The sequence below is a fragment of the Pleuronectes platessa genome, chromosome 13 (genome assembly GCF_947347685.1).
Source record: "Pleuronectes platessa chromosome 13, fPlePla1.1, whole genome shotgun sequence".
NCBI classification, from domain to species: domain Eukaryota; kingdom Metazoa; phylum Chordata; class Actinopteri; order Pleuronectiformes; family Pleuronectidae; genus Pleuronectes; species Pleuronectes platessa.
In genome coordinates, this window is record NC_070638.1 from 16536502 (window position 1) to 16559897 (window position 23396).

Below are 23396 nucleotides of genomic sequence, written 5' to 3' on the forward strand. Positions count from 1 at the left end.
TTGTGACAAAGACGTCATTTGGAACCAGAGAGACACGATTTCTAAAGCAAAAAAAAGGGAATTCAAACCCAACCTATATTAAAAAATACGTCAACATACACCTGTGTAAAGATAACTTCAGTGTGATAAGAATGAGCTGAAATGACAGAAAACGTCTTTGAGAAATAAAAATTTACTTTGACCTTTTAGTTGTTACATGTCCCATCCATTGACATAGAGGAGGCATATTTAAGACCATTACTGGCGCAAGCCACCAGGTGGCAATCAAGACGCTCTGGCTTCACTTTTGGGGAGCAGTCATGTCGTGCATCACTATATAAAGTGTGTGGTAAAAAGATTGGAATCAGTTTTATTACCTACTTCTTGCAAAAGAGAGACAATTTAATATGTACACTGAAAAACATTGTAAATTAAAACTCTCACAACAGAAAAGGATATCTGCAAGGACATGCACCAGGCTCAAGTTACCAGAGCAACAGCCCTATTGTTTTCTGTGTCTGAGCTGCTGTAGTGGAGCATTTTGTAATTATTACATTTTTTATCAATGTGTCGACATATACTGTCTGCGTAGCCCATAACAAAGATGGTTTAGTCCAGCAGGGGGGAAATAAAGCCCTGTGAGCCTGCGTGCGACAATGTAACATCCATACTTGATATTGTTGACATTGCGTGAGGGCTTCAGGTGACTCTTTTGAAGTTGTGGAAATAATTTCCGACACTCAATATAAAAAACGAGATTTCCGACTGATTCACCACACATGCTTCTGAATAATGTCAGCTTTTCACGTTTGTATCACATCACACGATATTGCCTTTTGTTATACTTACCTTATATAATGACATATTCAAGGAAAAACATTCTTTGCTGGCTCGCTAGCTGGCAACACATAGGCAGCATATAAATGAATCAATCGTTGACTTCCCTACAACAGAGAGAGAAGAACTGCGGGAGGTTAAGTGCTTTTCCATAAAGAGCTAAACCCAACAGCTCCAGTTCACAGAGCACTGGACAGCCTGGTGATCAAGTATACCACTCCTAACAGCTCCTGTGAAATATGGGGTGATAAGGCCAGAAAATATGTGCAAGAAAACCTATGATGTGTTTTTATTCTGGTATAAACTTTACATACAAATCGAGATACAGCTCACTCCAGTGGACTTCCTGGGCCTCACCATTTGAATCATTGAGTTAAGACACTGCCAGTATCACGTCCATGAAGATTAAACAGGCTACACTGAAGTATTCACTTGTCTTTGAATGAGAGAAGAAAGTTAATGATTCCGTCTGACGGTCAGACTTGATTTGGTTGGAACAGCCGAACCGTCAAAGCATTTACAAGGTACTCGCTCTTCTATAGTACTTCTAACCTGTAGCAGTAATTTTGAACAGTAATTGCTACGGACAATGCTATACTTAATACAGATTATAGTAATTCAATTTAAAATGAGGCTCAACCACAAGGCTCCTGACCAAAGAGAGAGGGAGAGCATGCTGAGGATTAGGACACACATCACACAGGTTCATAGGAGGGTGGTAGGGACAGATGCCTGCTTCAGTGTAATAATAACATTATGATCTGCATGTTCTGAAATGTTGCCTTGTGTGAAGTGCTCTTTGAATGAAGATCATTATTATTATCTAAAAAAAAATGTTTAACCAACATGCTAAGTAATAAAATAATATGGGGTGGTGAAAAGGGAAAAAGTAAGACTACAAGGACATAATTTATTCAATGCTAAATGGTATTCAGTGAAATATGTAAATAAACATGTTGTCTTTGAAGTGTATTTATTTACATATGCAGGTCACGGTGTCTTTGGTTGTTTTTAACTACGTTACAGAGGAAATATATATAATGAGATATAACATTAAAGGTTTATGAAAAGTGCCAGCACTTAATTGGAGTCCTCGTAGGAAATAGATTGAACTGTAGCTCTCAATAATTACCCAGGAAGGCCGTGCAGCGCGTTAATTTACATCTATGTGTAATGGTATTCAGCGGCACCAATCGTCTTATAGTGCATTCATCAGCATCTCTATCACGAGGCTCTTTAACGGAGAGAAAAGCCGTTTCATTTCCTGGGTGGTGCTGCCGGTGTTTGGTTACCTTCTCCCCGCGCACAGATGTTTGTGTCCTGTTGTGTGACAGGCTTTCAATGTTCTAGGTCAGCTCTCCAATGCTCCGGTGTGACTCAAGAATGAAAGGGCATGTACAGGGAAAGAGCAAAAATAGCAGCTGGGCCACAGAAGCCAAAGCTTTTGACAAAGCCTCGGACATGTGTGCTCCCTGACCTGAATAATCAAAAGAGCAGCAGAGCTCTCAAACAGGTAGACCCCCGGACGTGTTCGAAAATAGCTCTGTTTTTCTCTCATATCCATCAACACTTTTCATTTTTTATTTGACTTACTTACAGGGAGAGGAACAACTGAGCTGATGCACCAACAGAGCAAAAGGTCGTACAGGGAGGCTAATCAAATCTAAATCATTCATCAGGTAGACATTTTCCTCATTTTTATTTATTTCACTGTCACAGACATTCACACATGGTCGCAGGTGTGAAAGAAATTGCGGCTTTAGTGCTTTCTATCGAGCTGAATTGCAGATGTTTTATTTTGAAAAAATGTGAGCTTGTTTCTTGTGTCAATTTCTTAACAGACCTCTGAAATAATAAATATGTAATGTATGAAAACTAACAGTATTTTAATACATTTAAACTTATAGATCAGCCACACATGTGAACAGTTATAAAGCGAACTAGATTTCATTGCACGACAAAAATAAAATCTCAGGCTTGCAGATTAACCAGGTAGGATGAACATGTTTATAAAATGAAAAGCTCTGCACAAGATGTCCAGCACACAAACAATAGAAAAGTGACAGTATATTGTAGAACTGTTTGAGGAGGACTCGCTAATGACAAGGAATAATTCTGAAGACAGGCCAAGAGAACAGAACGTTCCAAGCAGGATCTGCACACATTTTTATAAATCTCTCCAGTGAGATCATGTTATGTGCTGAAAAGATTGCTAACTCGCCTCAGCCCGCTTAAACTTGTACGAAAGTGCGGTTGCTCTTTCGTTTCCAAAGATCTTTTCTGCAATGCCTTTCCAATTACACACCCTGGAGAGGTTTCAGTCCAATTGCTGTCTTCGCTCCGGGGTTAAATGGAATTAGCAAAGCCGAGAACTCATCGTTTTCTGTTCCATTTGGTTTCGCTCTTTCACATTCGCCACCTGCCAAGTTACATCGCCTTTCCATTTTGAAGAGACTTTCAAAGAACAATGTGAAGGCAGCGCGTCGTGGCCATGATCTGTTCTACACTCTGCTCATTAGCCACAATTCACTTGTTCACAATAAAAGGTGCAGAGGAAGCAATTACTCAGTAATACGTTGGTCTATAGCCACAGCCTCTTATCAGCTGAAACAGAGAGAACAGTGCAGAACTCCTTGGGAGATGTCAGTGCTCTTGAGCAATTTTTTTTATTTTTATGTCATTTCAACAGCGATGGTGCCAGGCTTCACAGTCCCCCCAACACACAGCCCTGCTTTGTGCCAAAGCCTTCCTGTCAAGTTCGGTGATGTTGACCCTTGTCTCCCCTCACCTCCAAATGCGCGAGGGAATCGCATTCCTGACTTGTGATTACTTTGTCACATCGCATGTTACCATAGAAGAATTTGTGTTCAGGCGCATTAGCACCAGCGCCACGTCAAACCCCTTCACATCAACTCCTGGACAATCCTGAGTTTTTATCCACCCTCCCCTCGGCTGCAGGATCCAGCAGGTTGATTCAGCAGATGGTCGGGGTGCAAATTATCAAAATCGTTTGGTTTCCTCCTGAAGCTCAGCAGGCAGCCGAGGAGGGAAGAGGGGAGGGGGGGGGATGAGTCAAACAAGAGATGACAGAGAATTTAAATGGAGAGGCAGAGAAGAGAGGATGAAAAGAAGAGAAAGAAAAAGAGACTGCTGGTTGGGGCGGTGGAAGGGAAGTTGGGGATGTCAGACGGAGAAACTAGGATGGAGAGAGTGAGAGGAAGCCAAAGGAATGTGGAAGGAAGGGAGAGAAACGAGGGGCTGGAACTTTTCAATTACAGTGCACAGACAACAAAGACCCAGATTTCAAGAGACTATAACAGTCTGCAGCCCGGAGGGAGAAGCTCATTTAGCCTCCTTCATTCCTTCTATCCTTTCTCCGGCGCAAATTACAAGTTGGAATATTTAATGTGTTCCTTTTGTTGCACAAGCAAACACAGGCTTCCCATCATTACAGATGTCCCGAATGACATGATCAGATACCTGGGTGGGCAAATCCTCCTGTTGGAAGGATACCAGAAACACTGGCTGAGTTGTTTTGAATGTGAAAGTGTTTTTCAGAGGATGGAGCCAGTCCACAGCACTAATGGTGACTACAGCTATTCAGGCTTTGAAGATGTGACCTCCCCTTATTGAATTGACTCCATTAATTTGTGCTTGAAGAGGTAAAAAAAAACATCCCCTGGCTTCCTGAGGGCCGCTTGCCAAATATCGTTAAAGCAAAAAAAGGGAATCAGAAGAAGCAGACTATTGATTCAACTCCATCATGGATAACATACACTCTCCTCACACACCATTTAACACAGGGAGGCATTTGTCAATCAGGGTTTTCAAGTATAATAAAAAGATACCTTGAAGGAGCGGGACAAAAGACTCTCCCAGCAAATGTAAAGTGTTATGGCTCCAACTTCACTCAATGTTTTCCTTGAGAATTCCACTTATCACCTGCACCGAGGAGGTTATGTTTCCACCCCTCTCCCATTGTTTGTTTTTGAGCAAGATTTTCGCAGAAACTACTGAATGGATTACCACGGAAATCTAGTGGAAAGATATGGCATCAGGGAAGAACCCATTCAATTGTGGTGCGGATGCAGATATCAACTTTTTCATTGATCTTTTTCTAAACAAAATTGAACAAAAAGAACAGAACAGATTTCGACGAAGCTTGGTGGAAGGAGGCGGTATGGGTCAGGGACGCACCCATAAAGTTTGGGTAGGAATCACTTTGTTGAACATTGCGAGAGAAATTAATTTATCTTGGTATTAAAAAATCCTGCATGTTTAGAGGACATACCTATGAATGCTGATGATATTTTTATGAGTGGGTGTAATTTGATGCAACTTGATTTCAAGTAAAGGGGACTGTTGGGCCTTGGCAGAGGTCTGTACCATGGCAGGTAATTCTTGCAGTTGTCCCTGAAGAGCTGAAACAAGTTTAATTAGAGATTTGCTGTACCTGTCGACCCCCGTCTCCAAACACACACACACACACACACACACACACACACACACACACTGATCTATGTCCCTGCCATCTTCTCCACCATAATTTCAGACTCGTGGCAGCCAACATACCTCTATAACATCATCCAGCTTTCATACATCTGAAAGATTTGTCGACTGTGTGTCAAGTGGTCGTGATGTTGCTTCAAAAAAGGAGGTGTGGGGGGGGGGGGGGGGGCAGGGAATCAAATCAGCATCTGTTCCTACACCTGCTCCTCGCCCATCACAGAGTTCACACTTAAATGTTCAAAGTTTATCATTACCTTCCGTTACAGCTTTTGCAAGCATCCTTTTTTTTATGTGCAAAAACCCAACTGTTATTCTTTTGCATGTGCAAATGGCTTTGAGGTGGCAAACTAAGTGCGCTGCTGAACTTGAATCACATCACCCAAGAAACCTGTTCTCAGATAATGGCCTGTAATTATTCACACTGGTAAATTCAGCTATGTGAATGTCATCATAGGAGGGGTCGATGTGGGCCATTTAGCAGTGCAAGCTGCAGAGCTTTAAAGCTGCTGCTGCACAAGACGATAAAAAAAAAGAGTAGGAAAAAACACTGGGGAGATACACGGAGAGATAATTAGACTTTTATCAAGCTCCTTTTAACACTTTCAATGTGCCACTTTCACAGGGAGAGGGCTATGCAGGGATAATGAGGATGAATCGTGTGTAGGTAATGGTTAATGATCAACATCCCTGATGCAAAGTGCTAAAATCTGGCGCTCCGGCTGCATGTGGGGTATACATCACTCCTCCTCATCATCATGCACTTGCTCGCCCTCTTGCTTTCCCACTCGGAAAAAAAAACTAGGGGGGAGAAAAGCTCTCTGTGTTGCAGCAGGCGCTCATTCATCCACTGGCTCAGCAGAGAGGAGGGGATAGGAGAGGAGAGGGGGAACAGGACAGCTCTCATGCAACATTTATCCTTATTGTTATTTAAAGCCGCCACTTTAAGGAGCGCGCACAAGGGAATTCCACACATGGGGATGGGGGGATCAACCTTGTGCGTACAACCTCTGGAAATATCATTACGCGCCCGGACACAGTCAGTGTGAACTCCTCTTTGTCCGCGCCACCGCCGCTGCAACTTACTTCTCCACGCCGGGGGAGAGCGCACGGATGCGCGGACGCAAGAGCAGGGATTGTCTCCCGGAACAAAGTTGAGCAAGGGGCGGACGTGAAGTTGGAGCAGCGCTCGGGAGAAAGAGATCATCACGAGTTCATGAATTCAGTCGGATCGCTGAACGGGAGAGCTTTTATTCGCAGGGCGCGCAACATCGGAAGAGTTCGCGCATCCTTGAGAGCGCACCGCTCGGTCCTCACAGCCAAATCGGGTAAGTGTCTCTTTAGCATAGAAAGCATCACATCATGCAATCAGTCTGTTTATGAATTGTTTAATTTAAAAAGAACTATCCACACTGCATCTTGCGAAAATCTGCGTCACGCGTTGTACTTTTACATCTTTCTTGGCATATGTCTCACTGGTGCAGGTGTCCTCCTCCCAGTCCGGAGAGAATGAGGTGTCGCTGGGTGAAGCATGAGCTGTCAGAGGATCAGTCATAAGCGGCTGTCTCTGCTATGGGAGGGGGCGGCTCTCAGCCTGTGGCTCTGCTGCTGCTGGACCTCCGGGGCCGCCGCCAACGCCGCCGCCGACCCTGGAGCCGCGGCCGCAGCCCGAGTCGCCGCCGCCGGACAAAGCGACGGCGCGTCACGCTCCCTCGGTTGGCTGCTGTCCGATAAAGGGCCTTTCCACCAGTCCCTGGAGTTCACGGAGGCTGCGGAGAGGTACCAGCAGGGCTTCAGCACCAGATACAAGATCTACAGGTGAGACGGATGTTAGAGGTGTGTGTGGTGTGTTTTTCTATCATTATTCCGTAGGCCTGTGTTTAGTATGTTTCAGGTTTCATCCAAACATGGAGGAACTAATCAGTAGAAAAGCAGCTGCTGTAGTGTTTGGGTGGAAAAACGTGCCCTCACAGGTTCAGCACCTGCACAGAACCCGTCACAAGCTGATGAGCAAATCTGAAATAACCATTGTGGCAAAGCCGGACTGGGCCATCCACCACTTTCTTCGCTGATCTGTCACCGGAACTGCATTTCCTCCTTCCCTTTTTCTTTTCCTTTCTCATTTGATAACAGTGTTACTGGTGTCTCACTGTGACCCCTGCAGCTGGAGTTCATCCCATGAATGTGTGTGGACAGTTGGCATCCTGTCACTGATGCTCTGCAGTGTCCCCGAGCTGCACTTATCTGTCGCCGTATTTGTCTAAACATCCGTTGTGAGGCCTGCAATGCAATTTCCCTGCTTTCTTGCAACTGGGAGGCGCACAGCACGCCGCCCTGTGCAGTCGTACATGTGATACACATGCTACACATGGGATTTTGTCAGAAGTCAATGTGTGGTGTTTGTTTGTTGCTGCTCCTGCAGTCCTGCGAGGTTTATCAATGCCCCAGGCCTGGGATTATGTTTCTTTCTCTGCTGGACATTGCCAAGAGTTTACCAAAGTGAAAAAAGACTTCATGCTCTGCATCTATAAATCAGTTGGTCCATTATCTCCTCTGAGGGATCTTTTAGGCTGCGGTGTTTATCTCCTACTGACACCTGCATCATTTTTTTTCTGTGGACCTGCTGCATAAATGTCTCTACCGTCCCCTCTGAGTCAAGCCTCTTCGTTTAAAAAAAAAACCTGCTCAGTAATTAGTAAAAAATCACCGGATGTAACAAAGAGCCTGCACGGTCGGAGGCAGCTGCCATCTGTATTGGCTGACGTCTCATCTCTTGAGGGCGTCTTACCCTCCAGCAGTCGATCTAGCAACCTGTAAACTGCCTGCTCACATATCTATCCCGACGGCTGTTTTCAGGAAATATTGATCAAGAGTTTTTAAGGATGAGTTTTTAGTTACTCCATCTGTCTTGTATAGATAACCAGGAAAATAATAAGCTGTAGACACACTGAAGGCATTTATACCCAGGAATATGTCAAAAATATATTCTACAGTCCTCAGAGTGTCAGACGCTCCATATTTTTCTTTGTGCTCTTAAATAGCCCAGGGGCCTACATTGCTATTCTACCCCTCTGACCTCTGTAATAGCTATAACACCACCACCGACGCCACACAGCTATCAGTCATGCAACAGTGTGTGATTAAACTGTTCATTTGCTCTTCATAGCTGCTGATTTTACTTTTCTTCCGCCTCCAAGGGTTATTTGGATCAATATTGATTGCTTACAGACAGTACACACAGTAAACCTTCATGTTTACGATACCCGCGTACGTTCCTCCATTTGCCATCAGTGGCGGAATAGCTGTAAGCTAAACCCCGGGCTGGATCGACAGTGCCCATCTGTCCACCAGGGGACGGACACTCAGCCTGTCCCCTCGTTATGATGATTGGCTGTAATGACACACTCCACACTGTTCCGGTTCCCCAATTATTTCTCTGTCGATCGTTTTTCTCATGGCAGTGATTTGATTGCCTCCCAGGAGTCGAGGGAAGTACACAGAGCAGCAGGCAGCCCTGTGGGAGAGGTAGATATTAGCTGATGCTATGGAGAGAGGGAGTAACAGGGCGAACTACTTTTGTGAGTATCTCGAGTTGAGCTAGCTTGTGTCCAAAGGGCACCAGATTACAAACAATGGCAGCTGATGATTTAGGACTTTATTTTGGCTTAGTGCCTTCCTGTAGCTGTGGTAGTCACAGCGTTGCATCGCAATATGCTCTGGTTTAAAGAATTTAAAGCTGTGATAAACTTGTATAAACAGTTGCATAAAGTTTTAATCTCATTAAGGGGTTCAGGGAGCTTCTATGATTCCAAAGGGCACATGGAGAGATAACTTGAAACAATAGGGTTATAATTTGGTGGAAAATACATATTTTCAAGTCCACAGATTTGTCTTTAGGTGTCAAATCATGACTGACCATGCTTGATGATGCAAATCTTTAGTATTATCCCAATACTAAATTATTTCTAGCCACGACAGGCCAACAACATGAGACCATTTCAACCACGAGTGAGTTTTAACACAGAAAGATAAAAAAATGTAAAGACAGCAAATTTCTTTAAAGGCCCCATATTTTACACCTTCCTGGGATTTAATTTGAGGTATTGGTATTCCTTAGATGATGTATCAGTGGCTTCAGTAAAACAACAACTGCTGCAATGTGTATTTCCATGTCCTCAGAACAGGCTGTTTTCCCCTGCCCCTTGAGCCACTCCTCTGATTGGCTGACTGCACATTGAGCGACACGCGACCAGGCCTATCACCGTTCTCATTCTGGCACGTTCATGCTCTCTGGTAAACACAGCTCTGTTTTGACACCGCTATAGAAGAACAGCCACATATTTACAGTCGGTTACAACAGGATGTTACTGAATGGTTAGTTACACCGTCATCATGGTTGTTCAAGTTTGAGCAGGACAGTCGGCCAATGTAGGAGTAACATCCCGAGTTACAGTACAGACTTTCAATATGGAGTAACGTAGACTTTACATCGTAGTGAGCTCAGCAACACGCCACGTCAGAAGACATAAAGCGTGACCGCTGGTCTCGAACATTAACGTTCTTAGGAGGAATGTGCACGGACACATTCTCTTCCTTGCATCCCTCCACGTGGCAGTGTTCCTTCAGTGTTGTTCGTTGGGGTTAGCCTGTGGTAGCTAACAAGCGGCTAGCTCAGCAACATGTTTGCTTGGTGTCGCGTTCGGTGTGGTGGTGGTGTGGAGCAAGGGTGGTGGGTTCGGAGGCTGTACTGGTACCAACTGGGCGGGGCTGAGAGACAAGGGCGATCCCGTATGACTCATACAGGGGAGGAAGTACAAAACGAGACCTTTCGAAAACATATTTCTTAGAATGGACTGGTGAAAAAGTCCGTGGAGTGACTGTTTTCATACTTTCAGGGGACCTACTGACCCCATCAAGTCATTAGGGATAGTAAGAGCCCAGAAAATGTATTTTACACAATATGGACCCTTCAAAGAAAAACTCTTTACATTTTTGGAAATGCACTAATTGACTGTCTTTCGTTGGATATTAATGTTGAAACTGAGAGAAACATTAATAATTCTGTTTACATGTTACAGAGCGTAGTCGGATTTAATGTCAACATTACAGCCGCTAGGTCGTATGTAGCTGTTGGTAACTACAATATCTCAATGAGGCAAAATGCAGTGAAGAGTCCAGTAGGAATTTATATAGAGATTAAGAAATATACATTTTTACCTAATGTCAAAAAGGTGAGAATACTCCACATTTCTTCATATAATAATTTGTTATGAAGACTTCGAAGTCTGTCTACATGGCAGAGTCTTATTGAGACTGTTCATGTAAATGTGTTAAATGTTAACAATGAGCACCTCCCAAGTTCACACACTAATGAATGAATGAACGGATGGATGAAGTGAATGCTTTGCTTACTGGCTGCTAACTCTATCTTCTTATTTAACTGACACAAGAGCAATGTCATTCTATTCATGCAACTTTCTGCAAAATAGCAAACTTCTCAACATAAAGTATTTGCTTTGCAGCGTGTCTTCCCATATTCTCTCTACTTGTCTCTTTCTTACTGTTCTGTCATTCATGCAAAAAGCTCAAAGATATCTTATAAACTCATCCAGAAACTTTTGTTTGTTTTTCTTTCCAACAAACTTGATTGAAAACGACACAACACTGATAGTAATACTAATTTTCCAACATGCTGTAATGCGGTTACAAAGCCTCTCTATTCTGGCAGGGGAAACAAATGAAATGGTGGAAAACTGCTTTCCGCTCGAAAAATACTGGATCCAGCATGAATCAAATTTCTATCAGGCTGCTATGAAACCATCAAATTCCCAGAGGAGAATATCAGGGCCATGACCTCAGTTTTGAAGCTAAGGTGACGGGACTACAAACACACAGAGAGAGAGAGATCAAAGTGTAACCTTTACAATAAAATATTATTACTATGTTATTCAAAATATCCACATTTATAGAAATATACATTATGTTAATCGTGTTAAACCCAGAGTTGTGAGGGTTTTTAAAGGCAAAAAAAGGTTGGGCACCAATTATCCCATAAAATATACTTAATGCTCTGTAATTCCCAAGAGGAGCCCACATTCAAATCTACATAATAATACATAAATAACCAACCGCAACCTGATTGACTTAAAGCCCACACTAATCATGTACTCCCTGGGTATTTAAAAAAAAAAGGATCTCATACAGTATATATAAATATATGATGCATATTATTAGAGATCGTCAGGGGATTCAACCTCACAGCTACATCATTTATTAAAACTGTATGATCACTTGTGTGCGAGTGTGTGTGTGTGTGTGTGTGTGTGTGTGTGTGTGTGTGTGTGTGTGTGTGTGTGTGTGTGTGAGAGAGAGTGGTCAGTGTGTGCCTCACAGTAACTAAAACACATTCACCCAATCCTGTGTTTCCACCACAGCTTGTTAAATAGCAGCCAGGGGCCTTATACACAGGCCTCAATTGAGCAAAATGTTTCTCTCCCTCACTTTGTGTGTGCTTTTGTCTTTGTGTGTGACTGTGTGTTTGATTGTGTGTGTGCATGCGTGTGTGTGTGTGTGTGTTGCCAGGGAGTTTGGTCGATGGAAGGTCAACAGCCTGGCAGTGGAGAGGCGGGACAGTTTTGGTGGCAGCAGAGGTTTGGCTCTGCCCCTGGACCCTGACTTCATGCACACCATCCGCCAGCTGGGGAGGCGGCCAACCCTCCAGGCCATTACAGAGAGTCTAATCAAGAAGTATGGTACCCACCTCCTCCTCTCCGCCACTCTGGGAGGTACAGTGGAGAACTCTGAGCTTCAAAGCGAAGCTGATTCATACAGCTTCGAAAGTGATTTTTTGTTTCCAGCATGTGGTTCACCCATTTTACCGTCTGTTGCTCTCTAAACAACAAAGCATGTAATCAATTTTTCTGGATCAGTGTTTTTGGCTCATAAAAATCCCTCTGGTTATAGTGGTCAGAAAATGAATTGGAAAGGCGACAAAAGACGGATTTAATGTTTTGCTTGGCTGTCAAATAGGCAAGTTTCCTTACCAACGTCGCTGGTGTTGTACAACACTATCATTCATATACCATTGGCTCATCTTTTGTGTCTTTAATGAACCACTAAGGCAAAGTGTGCTGTATGAGAAGTAGAGAAAGCGTGGCTTTGCTTTTTTATTGAAAACAGTTATTAACGCTGCACAATCCAGCATTATTCTGATGTGTAGAATGCTTTTTATTTCATTCCCACCACTGGACAAAGAGTAAACATAGAGTTTGGTTCTCGGCACCTCAGAACTAAGGACCAAAATCGTATTTTATGTTGCACCATTTTCTAAAATCTCTCAGGCAGAGATCCATCATAGAAAATAACAAGTACAACAATTTTCTGAGACAGCAGACACAAATAAACTCAGAGCAGGAAAGAAAGTTGTAATAATGCTGGAGCAAGTCTTGATCTCTAAGTGGTACAAGATGTTCTGACTTTGAGTGCGGTAGCTGATGTCGGACATAGAGTGGATGTTCCTGTTCTGATTATATCCAACCTCTCTGGAAGGATGTGATCCCTCCTGAAAGTCAGAACCAAGGCTTGGGTGTCACATTTAGGGAACAGACTAAAGACGTTTATGACATATGTCCTGTCGTCATCATCTAAGTGGGTGTCGTCTACCAACACCTGACATTGATTGGTTTTGTAATCGGGGCATGTGTTTGAATAGTGTTAAATAAAGGATTAGTTAATTTTGTTAATTTTGTTGCCACTGTAATATAAACATAGTATCACTACCAGCATCACCAACTTCAGGCACAAGCACTCAATACTAGTTCAAATTGACCAAATGAACGTTCTCATCATTAAAGCATTAGATTGGAGGGGAAGACTGAGTCACTTCCACTTCTTTTTCTTCTTAGTCAATGATGTGCCTAACTTCTTGCAATTGGTTCAAAAGTCTGAAAAAAGAAAGAACCAAACTGTGATTCAGTTTGATCCAGATTAAGATCACCTCCTTTGGTTGGAATGAATATTGGTAAGTTTGTCCGGATAGTGGTGTTTTCCCTCCTGTTCCTTTGGGCCAGACTAAACTAGGTCGGTATGGGGCCTTTCACACCTACCTTGTTAAGTGTGGACATTCAGACTTGTTCTTCGGACTCGATCTGTTTAGTGTGATCCAATATAAAAGGTGTCAAAGGTGCCTCAGACAATTTCAAGCCAACAGAACTTTCCTTTCTTGATGGTTTAGTCTCAGAACATTGAAAACAAACATTTAACAATAGCAGGCGAAAAAGAAGATGCTTACAGAATTGCTTGTTTAGTCTTTACCTCCGATGGTACTTTTTTTTCTTTCATGCCCTCTTTTTAAAATGTTGGCAAATACAAAGGCCAAATATAAAACATGAAGAATAACCAAATTGATATTAAGTATAAATACAGCCCATGGAAGTGATGACGACAAGACATACGTATGTCATGCACAAGTCCTAAGACCTAAATTCCAATGTGAAACCCAAACTAACCAGCTCTTAAAAGTTTACCTGATCATTTAATATTTGTAATTGTTAGAAAGTGTACAGCTACAAGTCTACTTTGTTTTAAGGTTTTGCAATTGTAATCCAGATGATGAAGGTAATGCAGGGAACTTGATCAATGATCTTGAACAAGCTCCTGAGGAGTTTAATAGACGCAGAGAACTTGTTTGTGCCTTTTCCTCCAATCATGCAAACCATCAGTTCCTCCACATCACTTAATCACTACTGTGCTTTTATATCTGATCGGAGAAGATACTAATGCAAGGTGATTAGTGCTGCTCTGTCAGAGCTAAAACAGCTCTCACTCCCTCTGCCACCAGGGGAGGAGTCTTTGACGATATTCGTGGACAAAAGGAAGCTCAGCCAGGAGTCCTCGCCCTCGGTGGCCGAGGCCAGCAGCGGCGGCAACAGGAACTCCAGCACTACGGGGACCGTGACCCTGGAAGCCCTTCACCAACTGGCGGCTTCCTACTTCACAGACAGAGAGAGCACCCTGCGAAGGCTGCACCACCTCCAGATCGCATCCACCGCCATCCGGGTAAGTGGAAGTTAATACGGCAGCAGTCTGATGGAAGATTAACTCACTGTCTGAAAGCATTAGAGATGTCCCCCTGCAGTGTTGTGGTTTGTTTACCACGACATTTACACATGGGAATGGTGGGATACTAAGCATTCACATGGCCTGGTTTGGTTGTGGGTTTAGCTGAGGTCGCTGAACATTGATGAATGACTTGTTCAGTTGTCAGGGACAAAACATAATTTCAGTCTTGATCAGTAAATAGATGCACATATAAATCACTCACATTACCACGGTACATCACAGGGCTAACTTTACCCAGAGCTGATGTTTTTAGTGGGTCTTTTCTTTTATTTATCATTTTATATTATATCTAAATTAACCCATTATTGAAGTGATGCTTATAACTAGGGTAAGAAATTGCAGGGTAACAATAACATCGCAATACTGCGACTCTGCAATAATCGATAAATTGTTAGACAATCATATGATACATTATGATATCTGTTGAACTGAACAGAATACAAAATCCCCTTAAAGAGGCAAAGTGCAGGATTTGTGGATTTAGTCACTGCAATTAGGTTTCAGTTTTACAGATGTTGACACAAAATAAGATGACACAATGTTTATATGCTTAAAGTTGTATCTTAGTGGCTCTATAGTCTTGAAAAAACTGTCAATGTGCATATGTGCCATCATTCCAATGGTATATATAACTAATTAACTAAATATGGATATTTGGCAGCAGCTTATCAATAATTTTATGTCATGATAATACATATATTGTATTGATATTTTGTCCCACCCTTACTTACTCACTTTAAGTTTGTAATAACAAGCCTTAATAAATTTGACAATATGCAGAAATTCATAACTATTTTTAACCATGGACTGAGATGAGTGGTGGAAAAAGTATTTGAATATGTTGAATAGCAAAACAAAACTGAGGTACATTTAAAGGTTTTACATTCAAAATGTTACTTAAATGTTAAATAAATGTGGGCAACAAAATGTTACAACTTAACATAAGGATAAACCCTGTTTTACACATGGAGGACAAAACACAATTTCTTATGTATCAGAACATTTTGAAGAGTGACCTTAATCAGTGTTATCGGATCTATAGTATTGACGCAGTACATTCATTTTGTTGTGGGGATTAGAACTTTATACCCTATAAAAACATAATATATAAAAAAAAGAGCTGTAAAATGTCAAATATCCTTCCTCCATCTATATTGTTTATCCTTTGAGAGCCAATCCAAGCTGACTGGGTTAGAGGAAAGATCCTGGATAGATCACCAGCATATCGCAGAAAAAACTGTTCACGCCCACATTCACACCTACAACCAATTTACAGTCTCTAATTAACAAAATGTCCAATATTTATCTCTGAGATGTACTAGAATTAAAGTACATGTAGCATAAAAAGAAAATACTTACAGTTCAAAATAATCTAAATTTTTCTTTCCACTTCAAGTCGAGCAAACTTTTAATTCGTGGCACTCTGGTTGCTCAACTTGAAGATAACATGAACGAACAGATGGAGCTCAGGGAATTTATTTCCATAAGTTATTTCACCAGGTAGGATTAGGAACAAATGCTTGTTTACAGAATTGGCCCGACACCAAGAAGTTCACCTGTTGTAGCTGCAGGGGAGAAACCGCACTGTCTAATGTGTCTCTGCTGTTTCTCTCTCCTCTACAGACATCACAGAAAAACTGGCAAGTTGATTGGAATCAGAATCTGTTTGATAAATTATTTTATATCAAGTTGCTCAAACACGTCCGTGCTAACCACCCACTAACTGCTTCTGCAGCAGAAAAAAACAATATTAGAACATAGGGGGTTTCAAAGACTTTCATCTTTAAAGAGCAGAGGAGAGAAAGAGGGAGGCCGGAGCAGCAGTCCTGCATCCTGTATAGTCTGAAGCACCAATCATCCATTTTATCATATGAAGTGGCTCTTAGAGTGTAAGCATTAATCAGCCCGAGGGGCAAATGTAGATTCTAAAGTCAGTAGCCGCTGATGAAGACAAGTTCCCCCCAAACTGAAAATGTGTTCCTCTGGTTATGCATCAGCCTGATGGATTAAATATATGAATTTCCATTAATTTCCAGTCCACACTGACTTCAATACGTTTGCCACTTTGCAGCGTGCGTAGTGTTCAGGCAGAGTAACGCTCAAAGCCAGAGACAGAGAGGTGGGAGTGGGAATGTCGGGGGGGGTGAATACTGCATTTTATGTTGGATGTAAAGCAGCACCTGCCATACGCAGTCAGTCATTAAAATCACATACGGCGCTGGGGATTGGGTGAGAAACAGGACGGACCCGGAGCATAAATTTATGCAAATACTCAAGCAAGTTAATATTTCCAGCTTTGACGGGCAGATTAATTGCATTTAGAAATCACATAAGTATTAACGTGAATCAGTCTAAAGTTCCCGAGTTGGACCGAAGTTGATTTGTTCCGTCAAATCAGAGCCGATTATTCAGTCCGAGCGAAAACAGCTTCTAATTAAGGAATTTTTCAAGATTACTCCGCAGTGACTTCACAGCATTCATTAATCATTTGAAGCATAAAAACACCTTTGTTGAGCCCTCAGTTAGTTTTTCTGAGTTAAAATTAAGCTTGACACGAAAATTATTTAAAAACAAAAGTCACAAACACCGGACATTGGATAAAGACTTGACTGTTTTCTCTCCACGTCCTCGCAGGTGACAGAAACCAGGACCGGGCCGCTCGGATGCAGCAACTATGACAACCTGGACACAGTCAGCTCTGTGCTGGTTCACAGTCCAGAAAACAAGATTCATCTACAAGGTATGAAAAATAGGCTCCTTAAATCTTAGTGACGGCATCTTACTGAGTTTGATGTGTTTGTTTTAAAAAACACTTTCTAAACTCAAAAACAACTTGGAGAGCACGTAGCTTGGCTGATGGGCCAATTTATCACCATATTGCATAATGGAGATCAGATATATGAAGTGTACACAGAAATGATCTGCAGAACATGTGCAGGCAAAATACCACTTCTTTGATACTGGTTAAAGGATTATTTATCACTGTACAGTAGCTGAATACAGATCACCCCCCCTTGAAATATTTATTTTGATCCACAAAATACAGATTATTATTTGTATCTGCACCAAATATTACCATATTATCATATAGATCATAGATATTAGCATTCTACACACACTTGACTTTTTTTCCGTGAAGATTTCTGCATTATTTCTTGAGAAATTCGACAATGTCTTATTCAGAATATTTTCTTAATATCAGAATATTGGTGTCCATAAAAACATGTCTATTAAGGGAGGCCCTCATTTACAATGATTTGCTATGAGATGATATTTGAGTGTTATCCAACTTACTCATCTAAGCTCACAAAGAAAATAAAGATTGATAATTATTCCTTTAATCTTCTGCGATTTTTTTCTTATTGTTACAAAGACCAAGAGTAACAATATTACTGTACACATCTGAAAACCTGTTTGCCTGGCGTTTGGCTTTCAGACCAATTCTTACTCTTGAAAAACATAAATCTTTGGCAATGGGTCAGAAACCTTTAGTTTCAATTGAACAAAGCAAAGTCATTTTCTCAAACTGTTGCCCACTGTGGTTTTTACTTGAGCATTGACCTGATGCTGTGTGTCACGGTCCACAGGGCTGCAGGTCATCCTACCCGGCTATTTACAGAGCCGCTTCATTCAGGCGGCTCTCAGCTACATCGGCTGCAAATCCGAGGGTCGCTTTGTTTGCCAGAACAGTGACTGCTGGTGCGAGTGCACCGTGGACTTCCCTCGGTGTAACTGTCCTCACTCGGACCTGGACACGCTGCAGAACAACCTGCTGCGCATCAGAGACTCCTGGAGGCTGACCAACCAGGAGTTTGAGGAATCTGGTGAGGAAGGCTTTTTGATTTATTGTGATGGTCTGAAATGGAACTTTTAACTGTGTGTTCAAAAACACCAGGAACACTGGCTTTTTTAGATCTTCCTCAAAATCACCTGTTCTCCAGCATGCAGGTGATATTCAGATATTTGTATGAAGTAACTTTCTAAACCTGCGCACCATCTTAAATCAGATTATAATCTTCAAATTGCTTCAAGAGCCCGATTGGTGCCTAAAGATAAGCCATGCTATCTTAGTTATATATGATAAATATCTTATATTTTATTTTATACATACCCTTACTGAAAAAAGACATTGAAAGTTTAAAATTGCATTATTGAAATCTCATTTTGGAGCCTTGTATAATATTTTGATTGAAAAAATTGTAAAAAATCTTTACTCATGTTATTTTGTATGTGAGAATTCTGTCTTTAAAACTGCAGCATTGTTTTTAAAGAGGTTCTTAAAAAACATTTTCAAATTACTTTTCTCTCAGTGGCCTGATATTTTTCCCAAATGTTACTGCTTTTAAATGCCCTCTTTAAACATACTTAGAATCAAAGCTTTCATTTCTGCATTAATTTATTGTTTATAAACTAAATGTTATTATTATTAACATTATCAACATGACTCTTTTTAATACTACTATTATTATGAATATTATTATTATTTATATTAGTTGTATTAGTAGCATTAGTATATTTAACAACAAATATTAACTTATACATGGATGAACCAAACCACATGACTTGTATTTATTAATTCTCGGCCGTCAGACAGAAGCAGCTGCCAGACTCTGAATCAAGAGACCCGTCAGTCATTGTGTCAAATCAAATGATGTTCCTCTCAAGGTGCTCAGGGCTGCCGTGTGTGACGGTACACAGATCTTCTATAGACATCCATCTGTTCTCATCCAACAAAGTTAGACAAGGACTCATGAAAAAGTGTATTTAATGTCACAGTTCAACATCTGAGGAAATATGCTCATTTCCCTTCCAGCTAAGAGTTGCGGCACTTGTGTGTGTCAAACATGTGATTTCTCATTTGTTTGAAGAGGAAGTGTAAAAATAGTCCAGCACTTGAGCCACAACCCTCGACAGCTGAAGGTTTCCTTTTTACGATGCACAGATATGAGTGGTATAACTCTTCTCATCCATCACCAGTCAAAATGCAGCTATTACTTTACATTAAGTCAATAAAATACAGTTATATGAATATTTAGAGCTCTCGGATGAAAAGGGCAACGTCTGCATGAACTCTATTCAAGCAAAAGAAGTTATCTAATAGTTATACCCAACTGTAAGTCTGTGAATAATTGCTGTGAGTTTGAGGTGGGCCTGTAATCACCATAAACATTATATAGTATATGCTGTACCATGGCAGAGTTGCTGTAACTGGCATTGCCCTAGTCTCCTCTTCAACCCACTTTCCAGAAATGAAACCAAAATATCCCGGGTACGATCAGAAGTTTCTCCATCTGAATTTTTCCTGGAACTTTTCTGAAAGACATTTTTGTGATTACTGTCCCTATAGCAACCATCTTACTTTCACATTGCTGGAGGCAAGAATAGCAATTTAGCTTTCAGAGTCACTCACATGTAATTACAGACTAGTTGCTTTTTGATGACGTACAGTGCCTTATGCTGACAACAGGTGGTGATTAACATACTGTACATCTTTTTTTACGGAAACAAAATAACGAAAGACGTCTGTTCTCTGACATGATGATGAGATCAGCAATCTGCCCGGCGAAGGAAATCTAAATAACAACAGCAGGTTTTCAGGCAGGCTGCAGCCGTCTTCTCTTGAGCGGTTTGCTTCTCTGGGACAAACAATGAAAAGTTGATCCATTTCTTTTTTATTTTATTTTGGATATTGTTACCCAGCGACTCATAACCGCGAGCAGAGTTTGCTTATTCGTTTTCTGTTTGTTTTTTTTTCCCCTTCCAGAGGAGTTCCAGAGCTTTGTTGGGAAGCTGCCAACCCATTACGCTGTAAACACATCTGCCGTGGAACACTTGTGGAAGACAGACGCCAGCCTGCTCCAGCGCTACAGGCAGCTGGAGACCAGGAGCAACCAGCTTTTCAGCAAAGCTCGCCGCACCGCTAACAAGCTCTTCAGCCTCAGCAAGAGGTGCCGAAAGCAGCCCAAAATAGTCCTGCAGAGGCCGAGGTAAGATCCGAGACGAGAAGAAGGGGGTGGAATATTTATACCGCAGCCTGTTAACCCAAGGTGCTCCCCAAAACTTATAATTATGAAAATGATTTATGCGGCAGGCACTGGGCGAAAGCAGCGGTGTGAGACGGTACTTATTAGAAGGCTCTCGAGGAAAAGTAGTTGGGAAAGTGCTGACGGGAGCGAACCTGCCTCACTGTTCCCAAGACAAACAGGATCACGATCGGCCAAACAGACACGTTTCACCGTCCTGAAACTGCACCGCAATCAATCCGGCGTCTCAAAAAATCATATCCAGGAGTTTCAGCTGCAGTGGACACGACAGTAATACTCTCTGCCTCTATCTATTCTTGTTTTTTTTAACTGTTATAGCCGCTGTTTCAGCAGCACTCCCACCTGGACGCGTTACTTCTGCAGCGTATCAGAGAGCGCCGTGGTCATAACTCCAGTCCGATTTATGCCTCTCTCATGAACCCTCTGTGTTGATAGCTATTTCTGGCAGGGAAATTAACTAAATGACACAATCCATCAGTGAGCTAGTCAGGCTGCAGACGCTGCCTCCTCCGTCTACATCGCCATTACACTTCTTTATCGCACCCTCTCTGCCTGTAGAAAATAAATTGAGTAGTGGTTTACAGTTTCTAGCTAAGTCGATTTATTATTTTCGATGGGAAAGGTAATATCTGTGTTATGTTTGAATTATTTTCTTATTTATTTTCCAAATTCACATTTTAATTTTAATGTTACGTGGCCCTGGCGTCTCACTCAAACGCATAAACGGAAAAACACAAATTCAAAAGCCACAACAGGGAAACAGAACCACAAAGGAAGTGAGTGATATTGACCATGAAACTGTAGAAGAGGCTGTATGAAAATAAAAGAATATGAAAAGAATATATAAAACAGAATTTATACGCAGGATACAAAAGCAATAGAACATTAAAAATCATCCAAATTTGAGAGTTCAAATAGTACACAATGGGAGTTGAAATCAAGGTCTCAAACTCGAATTGAGAGCCAGTGAGATGAATTTGGTCTTTGGCAATGATTTTCATGTTTCTAGGGTCGGAGCGGTTCTATCACCACTCCAGGTAAAGTTTGCCACTGCAAAGGCCTGGTCCCCTTTTGTATTTTTAAGCTGTAGCTCTCAGGACGTCCAGAAGCATCGGGTTGGTCGACCTCAGTGCCAACCCATTTAAAAGACAAGCCATAAAATCTTTTAATCAATCCTGAATTTGTCAGGAAGAGAAAGACATTAAGACGACGTGTAGGTGTGAGTGAGTGTGTGTCAAAGCTTCCCATCTGCACCACAGAAGGGGGGGGGTTCAATATATTACAATATTAATTTGATCTGATTTCGCTGCTGTAATTCCACCTGAGTCGGAGATGGTCTCTAATTGTTTTTGCTGCAAATCAATCCAGAACAGTTTTTAGTGAAAGACAGCATTAATCACAGAAATATGATACAGCAATCTGCTCTGAACTTATGGTGTTTAACACAGCGGTTCTCTCTCCTTTAGGCCTCTGCACTTCTGGGTGCGCTACGCCCTCTCCATTTTGTACTGCAGCGAGAACAACCAGGTCGGAGTTTACAGTGACGAGAGCCGCAGCTGCTCCTGCCCCTACAACCATCCTCCTTGCCAGGGCCTCATCCCTTGCTCTGTGGGCGACGGCGTCCGCTGTGCCTCCTGTTCCACAGATAACCGGACGCGATGCTCCAGCTGCAACCCCAGCTTTACAATGACCCAGGGAGCCTGTCGGCCTGCCGTGCCCGACCCGACGGACCCCTACCTCGGCATGGAGAGCGACCGTGACCTGCAGGATCTGGAGCTGCGCTACCTGCTGCAGCGGCGCGACCCCCGCATCTCCCTGCATGCTGTATTTGTGAGCAATGACCTGCGCATAAACACATGGTTCGACCCGTCCTGGAGGAAGAGAATGCTGCTCACCCTCAAGAGCAACCGTGTGAAGTCAAACCGTGTTCACATTCTGCTCGGAGTGTCCCTCCAGTTTTGCCTCACTCGGAACAGCACTCTGGAGCCGGCCCTGTCCCTGTTTGTGAATCCGTTCGGGGGCAGCCATTCAGAGAGTTGGACGATGCCGATTGGTCAGCACGGATACCCAGACTGGGAGCGGATCAAGCTGGATATCCCTTTGGACTGCTATAATTGGACATTGACTCTCGGAAACAGATGGAAGAGCTTTTTTGAGACGGTTCATTTCTACCTGAGGAGCCGCATGAGGGACTCTGTGGGAGCGACAGGAGGGAACAAAAACACGACGGCCTACTATGAGCCTCAGGAGGAGGCGGAGCCGTCCAGCAACATCGGCTACATGAAAGTGAACAGCATGCAGCTGTTCGGATTCAGCGTGCACTTTGACCCGGAGGCGATCCAGGACCTGATCCTGCAGATAGACTACCCGTACACTCAGGGATCGCAGGACTCGGCCCTGCTGCAGCTGGTGGAGCTGCGCTACAGGGTGAACCGGCTCTCGCCTCCTGGGTCACCCCACGTGGATCTGTTCGCCTGTCTCCTCCGCCACAGGCTCAAACTGTCCAGCGCGGATGTGGCCAGGATACTCACTGCCCTGCAAACTTTCAGTGCCAGACAACCAAACTACGTAGAGTACGAGGCGAATAAACTGTGTAGTTAATGGCCACTATTTGATGTTTTGTACCATTTCCTTGCCACAGACAGGCCTGTATCCTTTGTCAGCTGGATCCATATGTGTCAAGTGTGTGGTATGTTGTTCAAGGCGTTGTTGTACAGATACAATGTGCAATTAAATTTGATGTTTTCATAAATTCATTGTAGTTTTATGGATAAAAACTTCATTAAATATTAATTGCTGTACAAGCAATAATCAAGTTTATGTCGGGGAGAAAACATCCTCAGTGGTTATTGATAAAGAGTTTAACACAGATTGGTTATAATAAGAAAATAATTGAGAAAATGGATTGTC

The 23396-nt window shown here is 42.4% G+C and overlaps 1 protein-coding gene across 1 annotated transcript; it reads left to right on the forward strand.

Moving 5' to 3' along the window:
• Positions 1-6853: 6853 nt before the first annotated feature.
• On the forward strand, positions 6854-23184 carry LOC128454776 (BMP/retinoic acid-inducible neural-specific protein 3). The gene is made up of 7 exons (XM_053438307.1): positions 6854-7140; positions 11905-12107; positions 14162-14379; positions 17077-17182; positions 18030-18266; positions 20207-20429; positions 21953-23184. The coding sequence occupies exons 1-7, from the start codon at positions 6854-6856 to the stop codon at positions 23085-23087; spliced, it is 2409 nt and encodes an 802-aa protein (XP_053294282.1). The 3' UTR covers positions 23088-23184.
• Positions 23185-23396: the final 212 nt, after the last annotated feature.

Excerpts from the sequence above, each read along its gene's own strand:
- LOC128454776 (XM_053438307.1), top strand. The coding sequence starts at position 6,854 with ATGAGCTGTCAGAGGATCAGTCATAAGCGGCTGTCTCTGCTATGGGAG. Across the intron at positions 7,141-11,904 it reads ACCAGATACAAGATCTACAG|GGAGTTTGGTCGATGGAAGG; the intron begins GTGAGACGGATG and ends GTGTGTTGCCAG. Across the intron at positions 17,183-18,029 it reads AAACAAGATTCATCTACAAG|GGCTGCAGGTCATCCTACCC; the intron begins GTATGAAAAATA and ends CACGGTCCACAG.